This window comes from Anarhichas minor, unplaced genomic scaffold (assembly GCF_050575085.1).
Source record: "Anarhichas minor isolate MPS153535 unplaced genomic scaffold, ASM5057508v1 ptg000037l, whole genome shotgun sequence".
NCBI lineage: Eukaryota > Metazoa > Chordata > Actinopteri > Perciformes > Anarhichadidae > Anarhichas > Anarhichas minor.
The window spans coordinates 4,219,200-4,239,715 of NW_027466483.1; the positions used below are offsets into that span (position 1 = coordinate 4,219,200).

General features: G+C 42.1%; 2 protein-coding genes across 3 annotated transcripts in view; one reads left to right on the forward strand and one right to left on the reverse strand.

Moving 5' to 3' along the window:
• The window catches only part of trappc12 (trafficking protein particle complex subunit 12), a 53,624-nt gene extending 49,970 nt beyond the window's left edge, over positions 1 to 3,654 (reverse strand). The window contains exons 1-2 of one of the 2 annotated variants that reach the window (XR_012957830.1): positions 3,581 to 3,654; positions 1,791 to 3,108 (exon numbers count right to left, since the gene is read on the reverse strand). Coding sequence is in view for 1 of the 2 variants with exons in the window: in XM_076107003.1 (XP_075963118.1) it covers positions 1,791 to 3,108; positions 3,581 to 3,615 (1,353 nt within the window). In the remaining variant the exon portion in view is untranslated. The remainder of the gene's footprint in view (positions 1 to 1,790; positions 3,109 to 3,580) is intronic. The other variant, XM_076107003.1, reaches the window with a different exon arrangement.
• A 90-nt stretch (positions 3,655 to 3,744) lies between these two features.
• Positions 3,745 to 20,516, forward strand: part of eipr1 (EARP complex and GARP complex interacting protein 1) — a 59,292-nt gene continuing 42,520 nt past the window's right edge. The window contains exons 1-4 of the mRNA XM_076107004.1: positions 3,745 to 3,977; positions 4,138 to 4,221; positions 16,066 to 16,198; positions 18,181 to 18,337. Of these exons, the coding sequence (XP_075963119.1) occupies positions 3,936 to 3,977; positions 4,138 to 4,221; positions 16,066 to 16,198; positions 18,181 to 18,337 (416 nt within the window). The 5' untranslated portion in view covers positions 3,745 to 3,935. The remainder of the gene's footprint in view (positions 3,978 to 4,137; positions 4,222 to 16,065; positions 16,199 to 18,180; positions 18,338 to 20,516) is intronic.

Sequence of the window (20,516 nt, forward strand, 5' to 3'; positions counted from 1 at the left end):
CTGGCTCTTGGTGGGTAAAAACACACCAAGATGAAGGGGGGGGGGGGACCTTGATTTTTATTCATCTATTCAAGCAGGCATTCAAACACACTGAGGGCATAATGAACACAATCTAAGCTGGGAGGTGGACGTACAACATATGATTCAATTGAATAAATAAGTGAATTGATGTTTCATCAGGGTTGTTATTACGGATAAACGTTGCTGTTGAAGGAGCTCAGAGGATGTTTGTGAGACGTCAACATGATATGGTGACACATGAGCCAAGGAAAGGTGCCTGTCTATCTACATGTGCTTATAGACAAGTGACACGGCATCTGTTGTGCCAGAGCAGTTCTGACTGAAGCCACTGTCATTCTGGGATAGACACAAGAACATTGTACAATGTTAACCATGTTTAAACTAATGATCACAGTGAAGATTGAGGCCACTCTATTTCTATGCTAATAAATGTCTTCCCATAATACGTAGACTATAGGCAAGTTTTTAATGTCTCGCTGCAATCTTCAAAACAATGCAGAAAATAACCCAGATACATAGCCTTGTAAGCATTTCCATCATTAGTAAGGGTTGTTACTTTGGGTCCTAAGTGTCCAAGTCTTCTGATTAGAGTGTTGATTCTGACCAACACTAATATTTCACTAGAGCTGAAACTAATTATGGAATAATTGATGAGGCAATCCACACAAAATTAATCAGCAACAATTTTGCAATATTCTCAGGTTCTATCTTCTCCAATGGGGATTTGCTGCTTTTCTCTCTTTTTATATAAATTTAAATCAAATTGTTCTGGGTTTTGGACGGTTGGTTGAAGCAAAAAAAGCATGATCGCAACTGAAAAGAATCATTAGTTGCAGCCTTAAATATAATGGTAATGATAACAATTCCCATTTCAGATATACAACAAATCAATGTAAGAAACATCTTTTATTTAATGAACACAATTCTGAAAATCATTATATATAATTTATAACTAAATAAAGGCCCTGTTTTAGCAGTATTTGTTCTCCTGATTTGTCCAATGATTTAGTTCTGCACTTCCACAAAGTGAATATTAAAATGACACAAAGCAGCAGAGGCATCCGGACTTTCTGTCGCTGGTGTGGGTCAAACCCCACAAACACTGGATCCTACATTACCCATGATGCAACTCAATTTGCCGTGTTTGGGTTTGTATGCATGCATATATTTCTTGTTTAACAAACATTTGTTTTAATGACATGTCTAATAATTTTTTCCATTAACTATTTGATCTTTAAGTTGACATTTAGTTAGACGCTGTTATTCTTTATGACTGTACCTCAGCAGCCTCCCACTCAAGCTAGCCATCCATCAGCAGCCACTAACTGTTAGTAGCATCATTTACAGATTTACCACACCACAGTGAATATTCACTATTCATTTTTGCCTCAAATCTCAGTGTGAAAGCCTCAGTTAACCAGCTACACCACAGCCTTTCTGCATTTTTCCCGTTTCTCTCCTTAAGTGACATGGCAGTTCTTTTCCACCTTGAATGAATGACAATTGTTGACGTGATGCCGGTGTGGTCAGCGACTTTCAAACTCCACAAATCTCGTCTGTAATGCATGCTTTTGGTTTAAAATGTCTGTTACCACAGTACTATTACCACAGTACTATGATGAGTAAAGTGAACTTCAGGTGTTAACTCTGGTTGATTCCCCTTTAAAATCCATCGCCAACATATATATCACTATTTTGAATGACATCCCAGGGCTATCTAAAGACATATGTTTATGATAAGCATTTTACTGCCTAGGTGCTTGTCCTACCTGAAGGTTGTCGAACTTGAGTCCAGGCATGGTGAGTCTGTTGGTCTCTACGTAGGCTGGGCTGTACTGCTGGGTGGCCACAGAGATCAACACCTTCCTGGTCTCCTCAGATGGCAGCCAGGCATCATGGCGCCTGTCTACCTCGCTCAGGCTCAGCGCTGTCGCAAATGGGTCATCGCTGCCCGAGAACACGGCCTGGAGCTGGTTGAAGGGCTGCGGCTGAGTGGCCGGGGCGGCGGCTTGAGTTGGAGCTGGAGCTGCCTGGGGTGGAGGAAGTTGGGCCTTGGCGGTAGATTCCGTAGGGGCAGGGCCAAACACTGAACTAGGGGTGGGAGCACCAGAGTCCAGAGGTCCACCAGGGGTGGAGATGGTGGAGGAGGTCGAAGAGAGCTGGCGCTCAGGGGTGTGGGCTATGGCTACTGGGCCGGGAGGGATCTCAGCATTTGGGTTTGAAACGGAGATGAAGGAGGAGGGGACGGTAAAGGAATCGAAGAAGTCGGAGGCTGGGTTGACCTGTCCATTGTCAGTAAAGAACTTACTGAGGCTGGGGCTGGGCTGACACACGAGGGGGGCCGTCAGCTTGCTGGGGGTCACTGCCTCACTGCCTCCTCCACCACTCCCCATGCTGAAGCTGGGGGACTTGATGAGGGTGGGCTGGAAGCCATCAGGCACAAGAGATTTTGGCTGGTTGCCCTGGCTGAATATAGTGCACACCGGCACAGGGTGGTCTTTTGGGCTCGTCCCTTTAGCTTCTTGTGGTGCTGGTTCGCCCCTGTTAAGATCAGATGGGCTCTGTGCATCACCTTGAAGTGAAACACAGGCTATGACTTGCTCTTGTGCGTCTGCCTGCTCCTTTGTGTCCTCATCTGCTTTCTCCATAGAACCACCTTGCTCATGTTCCTCCCGTGAAAATGTAATCTCAGTTGTATTCTGTCCGATTTCACTTTGTTGCTCTTTGTCGCCTGATGTCTGCAGTGAATCTTCTTCCTCCTCGACTCCATCCAGAAAGGATTCCATGGGAGCTACGTCATCCTCCTCACTGTTATTAGGTGAGTCAGAAATCATGACGCTCTCCATCATCTGGTCGTTGAGCTTGTCCATCAGGCTCTCTGAGGGTGTAGCACTGCTGTCCTCCTGGGGGGTAACAAACTCCCCGCTCAAGTCGATGCTGTCTGCCTGGGGAACAAGGTCTCTGGAGGGTGTCCGGCTGGTGGTTGGCTCCGGAGGGTCCGGGGCTTCCTTGGTTACGTCTTCCACTGTGATGTCCAACGTGACTGGCCGCTGAGCAGGAGAATCCCCACTATCCATCTTACTGCTCCTGACAATTCAACACACTAATAAATGAATAAACTACCTTTATGATTTAATATCAACAGTGGCGGACAAATATTGTGTGCGTTATTGTACAACACATTTTTCTTGAGTCACTTACTGTCATTATAAGCAACGCAGTTTTTACAAGCTCTTATCGTCAGCATTAAGCTAACGTTACGTAAACAGAGAACGTTACACCAAACCTTTGATTCAGGCTTAATGCCCTGTCACGAAGGATGTTACCCGAGACATCTCTGGGTTGTTGTACTGTTTTGCTAACGTTAATGCTACATTAGCCGGTTGGCTATTGCACGCTAATTTAGCTGAGCAGCTGGTTGACAATGTAAAATAAATGCTTGACTTATAGCTGTCCGCACTTTATAAAGCTCGAGCCATAGCACGGTTTTAAAAATATCAACACGCAAAGACAGACAACAAATTACAAACTGAAACACAAACACGATAATGTTTCTTACCTTCCTGCACTGACAGATATAACCCTAGTGCGCATGCGTAACTCCAAAGGAAATCTACACGTACGGTATTCCAGAGCGGACAAATTTCATGCCACCGATATTTCAGTATTCTTGACTCCGCCTACGTACTTTTATAAGCTTACACGATGTTGCACAGCAGTCGTTACGTATTTTAGTCGCACGCTTCTTTTTTCCAGGTTTTAAATCGCGGAAGTGCAGCTACTGCCTGTGTTGTGTTGGTTTGGAGCAATACATATTGCAGTAATATTATTTTTGTAGTGTTTTCCTTATCGCAAGACGACTATTAAAATACAAAAAAGATTGGAAAGCTCTACCTCTCGCAACAGACTGAATAATGGAGGACGACGCTCCTGTTATTTATGGTCTGGAATTCCAGGTAAGGTTACTGTCTTTACTATTTAGCTGACTGAAAGCTGGCTCTATTCTATTCTGTTTCACTTATTAGCAAGTCTTAGCTTTTCTAAACGTTACTCTGTTATTCTGCTAAACGTGCTTATGTGAATTGACAGTGATGTTATTTTGCATCTAATTTGCAGGCACGAGCGCTTACTGCCCAGACAGCTGAAACTGATGCCATTCGTTTCCTTGTGGGCACACAGTCACTGAAATTTGACAACCAGGTAAGAAAACTCGTTCATGACAGATATCATAATCATCATGCAATTTAAAGCCGGATGGGAAGGAAATTGTATGCAACAGGAGGCAGGCCACAGGCACCCTCTATTTCTACTACTGCTCATGAATTCACAGTGATAGTTTGTGTTCCCACACATCTCTTTCAATTATCTTTGTCTTTTGATGATAATAAAATGAACAAGTATCCTGCCGTGACCCTTTCTTCTTTGGCAATACACAATGTTGCATCTGCTCACCATACAATATAGAAAATTAGAAATATACATGTAGGTTGAAGGTATAATATGCAACATTTCCTGCCCGTCTGTGCTCCCACGGGTGTGTTGGTCTTAAAATTAGATGTAGTCAGACGCATTGTTGGTGCTTTCTATCTTGAGGCAGCAGAAAGCGTTTGCGCCATTGACCAACAAGAACCTGATCAGAAATATAGATGTGCCTACAAGTTCACAATGGACATTTTGAGGGTCAAGCACTTCATTTCCTGTATTCTGGTGAATGTTTGTGCACCATTTTATGGTGAAAATGTTTGTATTCATGTTAAGGAAAAGATAACCCTTGTCACACACTCAGAGGATCTCCCAACACATGCTTTTTTCTAGTGATGAGTCCACTGTTTTTGTGTGGACAGTGCACTCACGCGGGTAGCGAGTGTAACCAAGGCTTAATGCAGCCTCCAGACTCAGCACCCCCCATAAATGGACAGTGAGAAATAGTAAACCGAGTTTCCTCTTAATCAGAATATGAAACTCATCAATATAAGACAATTCTAGGGCTGTTGCCTACGAAAGAGATGGATGCTTCGAAGCTTCATTCATAACATTGTCATTTGAATTCTAAATTAACATTTGAATGTGGCTCAGCTTTTTATTTTGCATGTCTATTCCCCGTGGATAAAGCTGGTATTTCTGCATAGTTGCAGATAAAGATCAGGCTACATTAATGTTATTAGTATAACACTATTATTAGATTTAGGTTCCAGTGGTTACTTCGTATGCATCTGACTCGTGTCATCCAAACATTTACACTCCAGATAGTTGTAAATTCCCAAAGTCAAAGGTTATTGAAAAAGGAGGGATGTGATTAACAACATGTTTATCTATCAAGATATTCAGCCTTTCAAAAGCTACATTTTCACGGCAGAAAGCTGCTCGTTTCTCCAGTTTGCAGAATCCGCCATTTAAATAGCGATGCGCCAGGTGCAGGCCAACCTGGCTTTTAAAGGGAATGGGTGATGATTGGTTTAATTTAAACACACACCTATGATTAATTAGGCAAGAGACTAAATACAACCTTTTTGTCCCTTACTTTGCGCCCAGATTATGAGCCCTTTAACTAGCAAAAGTGGATTTAGACACGCCCTGAATGCACTTGTATTAATTTTAATTATTATCAGTTTAAAGTTTCAGAGATGTGATTTTAGTTCATTTTAAGATGCTGTGTAAAATATACATAAGGGGCTGCTGCACAGGGTTTAAATTGGAGTTCTGTTGTTTCTATTTACTGCAAATGTAGCTGAGAGTAGAGTTTTTTTCTTATGAGCAGACAGTAGATATATGATATTTAGATATCAGAAATATAGTCGGATGGAGTAAGCTTTCAGTTGTCAGTAAGCTTCCGTGGGTCATAAGATCTCAAGTAAAAAAAAGAGTTTGTCTTCTTTTAAATGAAAAGCCTTTGAAGCATTTCAAATGTAAAGATCCGTGTTTAATCAGTTGCAGATGATTAAATTATTTTTGGCAGTGGTATAACATGTAGCATAGAGTGAGAGGAGCTAGAGTTACTGAAACAGGATGAAATGCATGAACGAATGAAATAAATAACTTTCTCCAGACAGACAGACAGACAGACAGACTTGTTTTAGAATATGTTAAATGTTAAAAGCATGACCAAATAACCTCATGCATCACATTTCAGATTTACAATTCAAATTCAAAAGTTTTTGCAAGAGAGCATGACATGGGCCAACATGATGACATGAAGTTGGAGGGGCCAATTTAGATTTAGAAGAAAAAAATAAACTGAGTTGGAGGAAGTTAAAAACTTTATTTTTGCCCTGAATGCCAAGACCTCAACCTAAGATCCAACAGTTCTGATTTCAGTCAGGAGATGTATTTGTGGTCAGCTTTGACTTTTTTCAAGACAATCAGAGAGATAAAGCTATATTGTTTATTCGGGTGTTGCTGCCATACGATGAGTCTTAGTCCTGTGAATCATAAACAGACCCAAAGATCAGGATTCTGTGAGACACTTTTGTTTTTCTGTGGTGTGCAGCATAAATATGTCAGTCCACTCTTTCTTTCCTCAAGGATGCTTTTTTATTTTCAAGGAATTCTTTAAAATCAGGAAAATCAGCGTATGAACCATACGCATATATAATCAGCAAAGTAGGGCCCGTTCTGGTTCCCTCTACATGATAAAGATTGCAGGCTGAAGAAGATTTGTACAGAACAACAAATATAAAAAAATGAAATACATACACTTGAGTATTGAAACGAACAGCCTATCGGAAAACTAAAAAAACACACCTGATGAGTATCGTATTTACAAACGGACAATTTTTGTAACCTTGCATTGCTAGTGTTCTGTTTATTTTTCTACTCGTACTATGAATTGCCAGTGCCAAAGAAGCAGTAGCCACGGTTGCCATTACGTGTGGACTGGGTGGCGGTTAGTTCCCTCGTCTTTAGGTAGGACAATAAATGACACATATTTTGCTGTGTTTTTCTTTCTTAGATTTTAGATAGCCTGAAGGTCTTCGTCCGTGGTGTTGTGGATTGTGTATGTGTGCTTTGGAGTATTTTCACTGTTGATTAATCTGACAATAACATTACTGATTAATCAGTTCAGTGCAGAAACAATCAGATTCAAAACAATTATTAAACAAATTATTTACAACAATTTTGATAATCGATGTTGAGAAGAAACTGAATATTTTCTGCTTCCAGTCTCTTCAATTTGTATTATTTGCATTATTGATGATTGAATATCTTACTTGGACTAAAGAAGAAGGATGAATCAGGGATGAATTCAGCAGCTACAGACCCAACAATTCATTTAAAAAGAGAATTGACCGAATAATCAATAAACACACTAATTGTTAGTTGCAGCTTCAAATGAATGACTTGCTTATCACAAGATGTCAGAATATAATACAAAATGCCCGTCAGAATTTCCCATGGCCCAAGCTGACATCATTTAGTTTATTTGTCCACAACCCGAAGATATGTGATGTGTGCTGGTAGAAACCAGAGAAGTCTTCACATATGAGACGCTGAACACAGCATATGAAAGCTGAGGACTGTGACATGTTTGCTTGATAAAACAACCAAACTGCTGTTGTATTGTATTACTTATTGTTTGCTCAATAAAACATCAGGGAACAGTGACAAAGGTGGCATTTGAGAAGTTGGGGCCAGTGAATACTTACAGTTTTTTCTTGAATACTATCAAAACGATATATTAAAATACTGTAGTTATGGATGAATTTTCTGTCTTTCAGCACCAAGTGGTTAAACGGTTATCAAAATTGAATGTATTTTGTGTCAACTGATCAATCCATTTTTTTTAGCAGGACTTTGGGACTACAGGTGTAGGTCATTCTGTCTCCCACACGCCCACTGCAACTAAATAGTAGAGCATTTAAGTTGTGTGTTCATGTATTGTTTCTCTGCAAAAGTCTGCATGTGTGAGTGTTGTGTGCTTGTAGAAAAAGGGAGAGAGTGGGCTGTGTGCATGCATGCACATCTTGCAGAGGTCATTATAGAGACAGATGACAGAAACAGTTGGCTCTAAACGGGGGAGAAATAATTAGCTCTCAGAGAGAGAGAGTATGTGTGTGAGAGAGAGAGAGAGAGACACACACACACACACATATTTCTGCCTTGAAAAAACAAGCCCATTTTTCTGGCAGACCTCGGTGTGAAAACGGTCTGGCATCGAATACAGACTCCGTTCAATCCAAGTCTTGTGTAGCGAGTCTAATACAGTGCTTGTTGGGAATGGTGACAATGCATCCCAGTCGATCTGTGTGATTTCTTACTCCACTCAGTCAGTCGCTGAACATACTCCTTCTAACACTTTCCCTCCATTCTGGCATTAGCACAGAGCTGAAACCAAAAGTGTAGGTTTGGTCTCAGCATTGGTTGGGACACTGCCAGTCATCGTCGTATGTGATAACACAAGAGACAGAATTTCAGGGTCATAGTGAAATTTGACAACACAAATATGAACTTTTCTCAAATAAAGAATATCCGCGTCACTCCCAAATCCTAATTCTTAGAGGGACCGCACACAATGGATGGAGAATGGACCTGACAGTGTCAACTTTATATCGTTAAGTATGATGATAGGCTGTTGGATTGTAATTTGAAGGGGGAGAAAACATACAAACCAGAACGCACGCACATATGTAGCATGTTAGAGTTATAAACAACTTGTCCATGTGAGAAACAATAGTTTAATTTAATGACATCACCAAAATAAAAATACATTTTTTTTTGTTTTTTTTGTTTTAAAGCCAATAATGCCAAATTATTTGGGGGGGCTGAAGAACATTTGTGGGAGGCTTCAGCCCCCCTAAAATAGGCCTAACGACGCCCCTGGTTGATATTATGTTGAACAGGCAAACTTTATTAAAATATATTAACATTTGTGTAACTTGGAACTGATTTAAACATAATAACAGTAACAAAACCTTAGTTTAAATACAAAGCAGTATTCCGCACCAAATAAATAATAATAATAATAAATAATTAAATAAATGAATAAAAAACGTTCTGCTAAAATGCCAATATACAGTAACAGTATATTCTATATCCAAAATATATATAAAAAACTTTTCCCAGTTGTGCAGACAAAAAAAGACAAAACAAATTAAAAATAAATCTATTCTGCAGCACTTAATAGGCTACAAATAAAGTGCTTTCCTCCTTTATGCAATTATTAGTAGTGCTGGGCAACGATTACAATTTTTAATCGCGATTAATCTCATTGTTATGGCAAAGTTCAATAATGAATTCAAAAGTAGTGTATTGCGCACTTTTATTTTAAAAGTACTGCTATATGAACAAAAGGGCAATAACATTTGGTTTGCAAACACTTTAAACAAATCAGGTGCTTTTTAACAGCAGTATTCTCTTTACACAGTAGCAGTTCTATCTCTTCACTATCTGTGCTCAGTGTGCTGACTGTATGTGAAAGGTTCCACTGCTGTGCAACAGGAATAAAATGTTTCAGCACGTTTCAGCAAAAATGTCTGTCTTCATGACAGTCAGAGCATGTGAATGCAGCTCTACTGTTCATCAATATAATGCTGTAACTCCGAGGTGATGATGGTTACCCAGCGATCAAAGAATAAAGACACTTTACGCACAATTTAGGTGTATTTTCCCTTTAACTCACGAGATGCAGGTAGCATGTTTTATACTTAATGTGAATATAATTCATACTTTGTTGGCATCTTATTCTGAAAACCGGATGTCCGTCTGAAGAAACCGGATGTTGTCTCACGTTAATCTTTCCGCTATCTTTCAAAGTCCTTCGCTCGCTCCCGATCTGTGCCGTTTGAATGCGTTTACTGTGAATTTGGTGGGGAAATATTGGTGGGGACAATTGTGTCTTTCCCAAACTTTGGTCGTGACTAGTCCCTATGGACCCTATGCAAACCTACGCCCTTGGCTGAAACACAAGAAAACCAGAGGCTTCCGCAGCTTCAGCCCCAAACGTTTTCTCAAAAGCCTTTAAAATACCTTCAACTTCAACATTTCCCCTCAGTATCTCTGACTGGACCAACTAATGAATGGAGAGAACGTTCTTTTACTGGGGAAATATTGCCATCTGTGTCCGCCCTAACATTGTCATGCTACTACTACTACTACTGTTGCTACCACGACAATGCTAAAATCGAATAAAAAGGTGTAAATGTTCTTCTGTTGGTCTTTATTTTTTATTGTTTCACGCCAAATCCACACTGTGATCTGTAGCTTTAGCTTCTGTCTTTATCTTTTTAACCTGTTTTGGCTGCTGAATCAGTTTGACATCCTGGATAAATCCTTACTGTAGAGTAGAGCCTTCCATCTGCTTGTCTCTGACATTGCTTTTTCCCTTTTTTTACCTTCGTGCGCGGGAGTCTCCCTGTGGTGCTCATGGCTGCCACTCTGCACTGCCCTCAGTGCAGACCGTTACAGCTGATTACGCCATCCCGTCCAACAGCGTCATAGCGGAGCGTATCGCCCACCCTCCGGTTCCCTCACAGGTGAACACTGTTCGCTCTGATAGCACTTTTGTTGTTGTTTGCACCGTTAGTGCTGTTAGCACCGTTGGCTGCGAGTCGCTAGCTCAGACATCTCCATGTTGAGAGATGTGCTTTGAATTCCGTACCGAGCTTCTTTAAACACATCTGCCTTCCAAAGATATCTGACTTTTCAAGAATAACCCGGCACTAACTGTTACATTTGTCCACTGACTGCCAATTTTGAACTTTGGCAACCAAACACAGCCTGCGTCAATATTGTTACAGCGTCTAGGCCTCAATCGGACAATCGAGCACTGTTTACGGTGGCACGCCTTAGGTTAGGTGTGTAGAGATGTGAAAGTAGGCTGTCTTCTTAAAATCTATTTAAAACTTAAAACTCACTTTGTAAATTCAACTGATTTTCTGTCCCAAATTGTGCGCTGCTTGTTCAATTAATTGAGTCAAGACTACAAAGACGCGCACAAGACGCAATTCTTTGACGTAGATCCAGGAGGCAGTGGGATGCAGTCAGGAGGAGGCTCCAACGGCAGGCTTGTAGCCCAACCATAGAATGTATATAAGAAGTGGACGTAGTCGTCATGACGTCACCCATTGGTTTGTGGACTGCCGTTCTGAAGCCTTGAGTTCGGCAATTTTGCCATGAACTTCGCCATGAACGGAAGTTACCATATTTGGAATAGAGACATAGAGACGCCGCATACGGCTCTGGTAGTGGCAGCAAACTGTCAATCACAAGGTAGCCCTGCCCAAAAGCATACTCTGCTTTATGGTCTGTTTGACTCTAAATGGACCATAATTTACGAAATGAACATCATGCTGTATTGAAGAAGAGTTGAAACTAGAGATTGAGACCATAAACTCATGTTTACTGAGGTAATAAATCAAGAGAGGAGTAGAGTCATTTTCTCATAGACTTCTGAGGAGTCGCCCCCTGATGGTCAGTAGAGAGAATGCAAGTTTTAAGACACTTCCACATCGGCTTCACTCAGCAGAACTGGAGGTTGCTGCCTGAGCGCAACAGTTCAGAACAGGTATCAAGACTTTTGCCTTCAGATCTGGTTGGACGACATATTGTTTGAAGAATATCTGGAATAGTGGGAATGGATTGCTGTTTCTTATTGCTGGTATGTTATTTTTCATTTGTGATATATTGTTTGAAGAATATCTCTCAATGTGACTGATATTACTGCCCACGTCTACAAACCAACTAATTGCAATAGAGCGCGAGATGACGCAAAATACACGTGTCAACGCAGTATTCTAACCACCATTTTGATCTGTTTTTTTTCTTTTTTTAAGGAGGCTCAGTGCTAGCTCTACGACTCTACTTGTTTCTGTTTTGCAGCATTTATGAAACGTTGGCATGGAAGCGTCTTGGATGTTTTCTTCCTTTACATTGTAGGTCTACGATTCACCATGTATTCATTGCACTCCAACATTTCTCAGTGTGGTATGCAAACCTGCAAGATTGCTGCTATTACAGAGTGTAAAGGCCTTTAGTGGGAATGGATTGCTGTTTCTTATTGCTGATATCTTATTTTTCATTCATATGTTGTTTTACTCAAGTTATGTACTTTGAAAACAATAAGAAAGCAAACCGTAAGATATATAAATATATACTTAACTGACTTGTGCTTTCTTTTCTGATAGTATCATGTCAAAGAGCATTCAAAGCTGTAAAATCTAGAAGGGATCATTATTCATCTTTTAAGGTTATGTTCTGTGAGACGACCCCACATTTGAATCGCAGGTTCAGTGCAGTCGCTTTTATTCATGAAGCTCATTGTCTTTTCCACTCTGCATAAGTTTGCCAACAATTGGTTAGCTCGGTCCGTCCAACTTTGAACTGGCAACGTGAGAAATGTTTTTTCAATGGGCATTTCAGTGCTGATGGCTTCTGCTGTTTCCATAAGCCTGCTGGCCTCTCCACCTCCCATTAAGCGTAATGCGGGGTGGAAATGTCTCTCTTAACTCGCGGAGCACCTCTCAAATCCCTCAGAGACCAATAGCTGGAATGACAAATAGGAGGGCACGTCGGCGTGGCATTTAAGGCTGCTAACTAGATAAAGCGGCCGAGCTTGGCACCTCTCACCCGCTCGCTACTCCTCCGCCCCGCTTACTGTCATCTGTGGCGGCTAAAGAGCTTTAGCGGAGAGGCCCCTGAAGTGGGGGCCACGAGCCAGCTCGGCTTTATCCCTCCCTCACTCCCTCTTTCCCACTCTTCTCTCCCCTTCCCTGCCTGGATTCCTCCCACCATCGGCACATAATTAAAAGCGCCGGGCTGAGTGCCCAAGTGGCTGAAGGCTATGAGTCACTCCCCAAGCCTGGAAGAATGAGGGATAAATCACCCGGGGGAGGAGTGCCGGAACTTCTCTCTCCCTCACACCTGGGTTCATTCGGGGGGACCCTATTACTAGGCCCTCCAATTACCCTGTCCCGCCAGCCTGAATTTATTTGTGCTGCTCCCCCACCACCATAAAATTATAACTTTGCCTGATAATTTTTTGCTCGATGCAGTCCAACCCAAGGTTAATGGCCGCCTAGCTGACTTTGAGGAGACTGAAGGATGCCGCCGCTGCGATGCTCTTGTCCTCCTCCTCTTCATGCCCCCTCCTTTCATCCTCTTATTCAGCCTGTAAAAGTAGTACAGGGAAGGGGAGTGGAAGTGCCTAGCAGGAGTTATTGTCCAGTGCAACCCCATTAACGGTCCCCCAAGGTGCTGTAAGTGTCTCTCTTATTGGAGAAACCGCCATTAATTGTCTGATCAAACCTTGAGACCCTCACTGTTTTACTGCATTGTAGGCCCTGAACTGCATTCAGTGGAGGGCCCTCATAGAATAGATTTCCATCTAATAAAAATAACTCAGTGAGGAGGAGTTTCTATTAACTTCTTATGGATAAAAGTTTAGCCTGTTTGTTGAACTTGTGTGCTGTGACGTCTAGACAGCCGATGTTTTTTCAAGTGCAGACTGCATTACACCGAGTCAAGGAAACCTGCAAGTGTTTCTGGTGCCTTACAGTAGTCAAAGTGTAACTCTTCACAAGTTTAAAAGTTAAAGGGGATGAATCATGCTCATTTGCAGATTCATACTTAAATTTGGGGTTTCCACTAAAATACGTTTCCATGCTTTAACGTTCAAAAACCTCTTTATTTTTCCCTCACACTGTCTGTTTGAATATACCTATATATATATATACCCTCCGTCTCAAACGCTCCGTTTTTCGCGCCTGTCTCTTTAAGCCCCCCTCCCCGAAAAAGCCCAGTCTACTCTGATGGAGTTTGAGGGAAAGAGAGGGTACCTTCATCACATAAGCAACTGGACAAACGCCAACAGTTATGAAAGAAAGGGTTTCAGTTATAAATTATCAACAGTGATATGTTTTGATGTCAGTCCCTTGGATTTAGACAGCAGGGGGGCTCCTTATTACATTTCCCAGCTTGAAACACAAAGACGTAAATCATGTACAATCAGGGACAGCATGTTCTCCACTGAGAGTGACTTCAATGGCCCTAGCTAAATATTTGTGCAAGGTGTCACTCAAGTTTTCTACTCTACCCTATCATTGTTGGTTTTTACACCCACAGCACCTGTTAACACCACAGGGAATACAGCGTTTTGGGATCTTTTCCCTTAAATGGTCCATTAAGACTGCAAAATAAAGGTGAACCCGACTAGGAATTTACATAGTCAGACCTTGTGTGTGTGTGTGTTCACACAAATCTAATGTGCACTTTCGTCAAACATTTATATGATCCTTCGTACAGCTGGATGTCGTTTTTATGCGTGCGTGCGTGCATTCCTGAAACAGATGGATCCACAGACGGTTTCTTATCGTGGCTGTTAATAGAACTTTCGGCCCTAATTAAACCTTGGCTAAGCCCCGCCCCCACCCTGCGACTCAGTCAAGCTGCCAGAGCTACCATGGAGCCCACACTGTCACTAACCGCACCATCTGAGGAAATCTTATCTAATCTTTTGAAAAACTAAAAAGTGATTTTAGAGAGAAGCAGACAGAAAGGTCTACAATATGTGTTTAAAGGATTTATCCAGGATGTCAAACTGATTGAGCAGTGAAAACAGGTTGAAAAGATAAAGATAGAAGCTACAGATCACAGTGTGAAAGTGAACCATCTCATCACCTGGAGATCCAGACAGAAGACAATGAAATAGCTAACGTACTCTGCTAATGTTGGCTCCACAGGTTTTTAATGTAGAAACATTTGAGAAACTTATATCTCCTTCCAACCTCTCCAGGTGACCTGTATCACTATTACACAACGTTTAACCATGACGAGCTCCAAATCCACTAAATACAGAACATTTGAAACCATTGCATGAGAGTCTATGGAGCAGAGCCGGATAGTTGTCGGACCCTGGTCAGAGCTGGCCGATGCTACGCTATGATTGGCCAGTCTGCCAATTAGCCAGTTTGAAGGCGCGTCCCGTGCAAAAGGTCAACTCCACTTTCTCCCCAATATAGTTATCCACAGATAAAAGGAAAACGACACGGAAGTGAAAAGGCCGACAACGAGCCCTCAACACCTGCTTCTACACTCCTCCCTACTCGAATTGTTCATGATTTCAAAATATATTTAGCACTCTGACAGTGCTACTTTCTAATGTGAGTGCTCATGATTTATTGGGAGAAACTGCGCATCTGTAAAATCAGACATTTAGCACCGTCTTATAGCCAGAATGGAAGGAACCTTTGTTTTATAACCACATTTTTCCGCCACTGTGACAATTCGACGAAGATTGTCATTTGAATTGGGCGATTAAAGTCAGGTGAATAGCCAACTATTCGGGGTCACCTCAACTGTGAACAAAAATGTTTTCTGTATTGTTGCTGCCCTACTCATGACTGTCCTACTCATATGCAGATCAAAACATTAGAGCGACATTACGCTTAGCCATAGCTAAATTATCATCTGCTGCCATCTGGTTTGTTTACAAGAAATATTTTAATGAAGAACCCAATTAAAGCCCTTTTCCCAGCCCCTTTATAGCAGGGCCATTTGTCAAAAAAAATCTAAATAAATTTAATGAGTTTTATCGATTTCCTTTTTGTTCTTCCTTTTTCCTCTCACTCCTCCAACGGAACTCCCATGACTCCTTCTAAAAGTATCTTAATAATCGCTTTAAAAGGCCAAATCAAGATGAAAAGTCTTCAGCCGTGTGGAGATGACAGGGGGTAAAAAAAGAACCAAAGAGATGCCTGCCTTGAAATTACGTTTACTATCATATTAAAAAGAGGAACCTTTTTTTCTTTTTTTTTGAGGGAAGGAATCAGAGGAGCGAGCGGAGCTTTGAACTGTGTGTGTGTGTGTGTGTGTGTGTGTGTGTGTGTGTGTGTGTGTGTGTGTGTGTGTGTGTGTGTGTGTGTGTGTGTGTGTGTGTGTGTGTGTGTGTGTGTGTGTGTGTGTGTGTGTGTGTGTGTGTGTGTGTGTGTGTGTGTGTGTGTGTGTGTGTGTGTGAGAGAGAGAGAGAGAGTGTGAGAGAGAGAGTGTGAGAGAGTGTTTTAACCGTAGCTTCATCCTCAACACATCTCCTGTCGGTCTCTGCTTTGCCTCCAGATCCACATCATTGACTTTGATGACGAGAATAACATCATTAATAAGAATGTCCTCCTGCACCAAGCTGGGGAGATATGGCACATTGGTGCCAGTCCTGCAGATAAGGCTGTGCTTACCACCTGCTATAACAAAAGTGAGTCCTACTGTTTCCTTCTGTCTCTGGCTCCATTCGCTGCCTCTGAGATGTGTATCCTCTCTCTCTCTCTCTCTCTCTCTCTCTCTCTCTCTCTCTCTCTCTCTCTCTCTCTCCTTTCTTTTTTGTTTTCCCGTCTTTAACTTCATCTTCCTTTTCTTTTGCTCTTCCTGTTTGTCTCCTCATGTAACGACCTCATGCAGTTTAGCTGAGAATCATAACGTGTAATCTGTCTTCAACAGGTGATCGATAACCGACGACAGCAATTTAGAAGTCGTGTTTGGACGCCGATAGAATCAATACTAATGTGGGGACATGATGACCCACATGAGGGACAAGGGCAGCGGTTGCAAAGTCACCGTCAGGCAGGAGAAAATCTTTGAAGGTTGCATGCACATCATCCGTGCATTAATGGAATGCGGCCTTCTACTTGCATAACTTCACGGAGACTTCAGTGCTTCATTTACACACAATCGGTGTGTAAAAAAAAAAACTGGTCGTGGCCAAAGGAACAGTTTAGTTGAGACATGTCGTCCTTACATTCACATTTTGATACATGACAGTCATTTTCACATTTTTTACTTCAGCAGTGACCAAATTATTACAACAAGAAGAACCATCTTCGCGCACCAATGGTCATGTTTTATTCCAGCACTGCTCCGTAGACTCTCGTGCAATGGTTTACGATTTTCTTCATGTTCAGTTCAGTGGAATTGGAGCTTGTCATGGTTAAACCTTGTGTAATAGTGATACTTGTTACCCAGAGAGGTTGGAAGGAGATATACAGTATGTTTCTCAAACATTACGTCTCTATGTAAAAACCTCTGGAGCTAACATTAGCAGAGTACGTTAGCACATTATAAACTTGTGTCGGCACGTCTATGCGATGCTAGCTACAGTCGGTACTGAATGTATTTAATGATTGTAGGAGGGAATAAAGAGGAACAGTGTTGTTCCTTCATTTCATTGTCTTCTGTCTGGATCTCCAGGTGATGAGGTGGTTCACCTTCACACTGTGATCTGTAGCTTTAGCTTCTGTCTTTATCTTTTCAACCAGTTTTCACTGTTCAATCAGATTGCAGAAGAGTCAATTAGGGCCGAAAGTTGTATTTTCAACCACCAAGTGTCAATTCCAATTAGAGTTTCAGATCTTGCCAGTGGCAACATTTTTCCCAGTGTCTGAGATTGCGTCATACATATAGGAGCAGAGTGCACTGGGGTAGATACCATCCCCCCCCCCCAGCAACTTCTTCCCTTGCTCCCTCTCATCTCCCCCGCTGTCTCTCGATCTCTGTCAGCTAAGCTCTCCATGCTCGAGCCACTCTGGACCGGGCTGAAGCTCAGAAGGCCCACCATGCACTGCTGCGCACACCACACACTCGCACATGGAACAACATGTATACGCATAAACACACACACACAAGCGTGTTCGTATTCCATACTGCCTCCCACTGGCACTCCAGTATGTGAGCAAGCAAAGGCTTTTGTTCAAGATGATTGCTTGCCCACTTACTCCAAGTGCGCGGTTGTCTGAAACCACTCAAGAGCCCGTGGACTCGCACCATGTTGCTTTTTAATTTGACAAATAGGCCCAACGCCAGTGTATCATAGCCCGACGCCTGCCCACACACTGTCAATATCTACACCAAAAACAAATTAGGCTCTTTGCTCGCTCTCTTCCTGCCCTCTCTGTCTCTGTGTCTCTCTTTCTCTCTCTCTCTCTCTCCTCTCTCTCTGTGATTGGTTATACCCTCCAGCCTCAAACTTTTAGTCCAATTACCGTATCAATTCTACATTTACTCCACTGGTTCCAATTAGCAGCGCTGGTGTAGATGTGCCAAAATAACTCATTTGTGATGTGTATTTTGGGGGAAAGTGTGTCCACGTCACCCCGTTGGCGCCTGTCCACCACACACATACACATACACACACACTGTACTCTAACAAACTGTGAATGACTGTGTGTTGTCCTCCCCCCCCAGCCAGTGACAGCAGAGTGGTGTCCTGCGCGGCAGTGTGGCGGATGCCCTGTGATTGGGAGACAGGAAGCCCTGAGTCACCTGACGACTCCGCCCACAACCCCCAAACCCTGGAGTTGCTCTGTCACCTGGATGACAGCGCCCACAGCAACGCTGCCTGGTAGGTGCTAGGGAACAGCCACACTCCCAGTACAAGTGATGCAAGCGCAATTATTCCTTTTCATCCACAATTGTCTTCCTGTGCATACATGTATATTGATGTTGAGGTATTTACATTACAGTCATTTAGCAGACGCTTTTATCCAAAGCGACTTACAATTCAGATTCTATCACATTTCTACACCGTAGGCACAACTACGGGAGCAATTTTGGGGTTAAGTGTCTTGCTCAAGGACACATCGACATGCGACTAGCAGAGCCGGAGCCGGGGATTGAACCGCCGACCCTCTGATTGAAGGACGGCCCTGCTATCCACAGTCGCCCGTTATTTGTTTTAAAAGAAATATTACAGTGTTTGTCTTTATCTCCCAGTGCTTATTGTCATATGAATCTTCATGAAATGTAAAAGAAAATATTTATCCATATATTTAACAACACCGCTAACCCCCTAAAAACACCAATAAGGGTCTTTAAATACAATGGAACATCATGTCTTGGTGATCTTTGTACCATGAACCAGAGGTTCCCAGCTTTTCTGCTTGTTACCCTTTAATAAGTCGCCATGTCTGCTTGTGTTGGCAAGAGCAGTATTAGAAAACAGAAAAACATTTTAAACGTATGTTCTATAAAATAACGTTGTCTTGTAATGGACCAGATGTTATTTTTAGAAATACTTAGTACGCCGTCTAATGTTAGCAAAGTGCAGCACCAAAATCTACCACTAGTAGACGAGCCAGCACACACGCACACACACACGCATACCTTACCAACAGTGCACTGTCACGCTACTCTAACCAAGAGGGAACTTGTGTTTCTGGTCATTTAAAAAATACTAAAATGGAATAGAAAATTTACTTTGAAGGTCTTTAACCAGTATATTACTTCAAATGTGCTTTTAAATTTTTTTTAAAGAAATTGCCAAGAGGGGACTTGCATCTTTGAGTGATGCCTACCTATCAAAGAGGGAACTTCTTTGAGTGATGTCTATCTATCAAAGAGGGGACTTCACTATATAGTGGAGCTGCATGCACCTAGTATTTCCACACACACACACACACACACACACACACACACACACACTCTGTAAAACTTTTAGGAAACTCTGTTTGGGTGAAAAAAAATAACTAGTCTGTTTCATATCAAATGACCCTGTGAGGGACCAGGGTACGCATAAAGCTGGGAGAGCAGGTAAAGTAAAAAAAAAAAAGAGGATTTTATTCACCTAAAGTATGTACACTAATTAGAATGTGTAACAAAATCAAGCAAAAGTGACAAATCAGAATAACTGTATAAACTTAACATAATTACACTAAAATCTAAGTACAACATAATTAAACAGAACTTAGTTTAAACAACATAGTGAGTTCTCTTCTGAACAAGGGACACTAAATTCTCCATCTCCTAACTGCATGATATATACTGTGCTGGCCAGTTCATAGTTAATTGCAGGGGTGTGAAGACATTCCTCCGCTGTGGTGCAGATGTAAAGGCTCCTGACAACACCCCTCTTGCTGTTGTAGAATGGTACAGTCCAACAATTGTCCAGGCTAATCTATTTAGGGAGGTGTGATGCAGCTGCTCATTCGTTTGCCAGAAGGATGGTTGGCTGGAAAACACTGACAGGAAAGTTAACACTTTCATCAACCTTAACTTAACACTACTTGATAGCGTGCACTCAATCTCGTCAGCCAATAAAGTCAGCCAAAACAAGTGTCTTTATGTCTCGTATCACAACCCAAAGAATAGTGAAACAGAACCTTCCCTATGCCTGGTTTGGCCAGTTTGCAGCCGCCACAGACCTGCACAAAGTTGTGGATAGTTGTGGATGTCTCTGCTGGAACTGCTGCAGAGACGGTGTTTTCCCCTGAAGTTGACAGACAGACAAGGGGGGAGTGCTCCACTTATTTTCCCCCTTACTCCAGAACATGTAGACAAACCTCTGTTTTTACCGGCGACGTTGCTCAATACTACACTTTCACTATTGCGGTGACCACTCAGAGCGCGTGCCCGTTTAGAGCGGGCAGATTGCCTGGCCCCCCCGACACTGCTGTCGCGAACCGGTCATCGCTCGTTGACTCCAGGGAAGTAAAGAGTTTGGTTGTAACGTTAGAATATCCAGCATCCAACAGCTAAAGTGAACTACAGCTGACAACATGCTCCATTTAGTCTTTGGAGCCCCC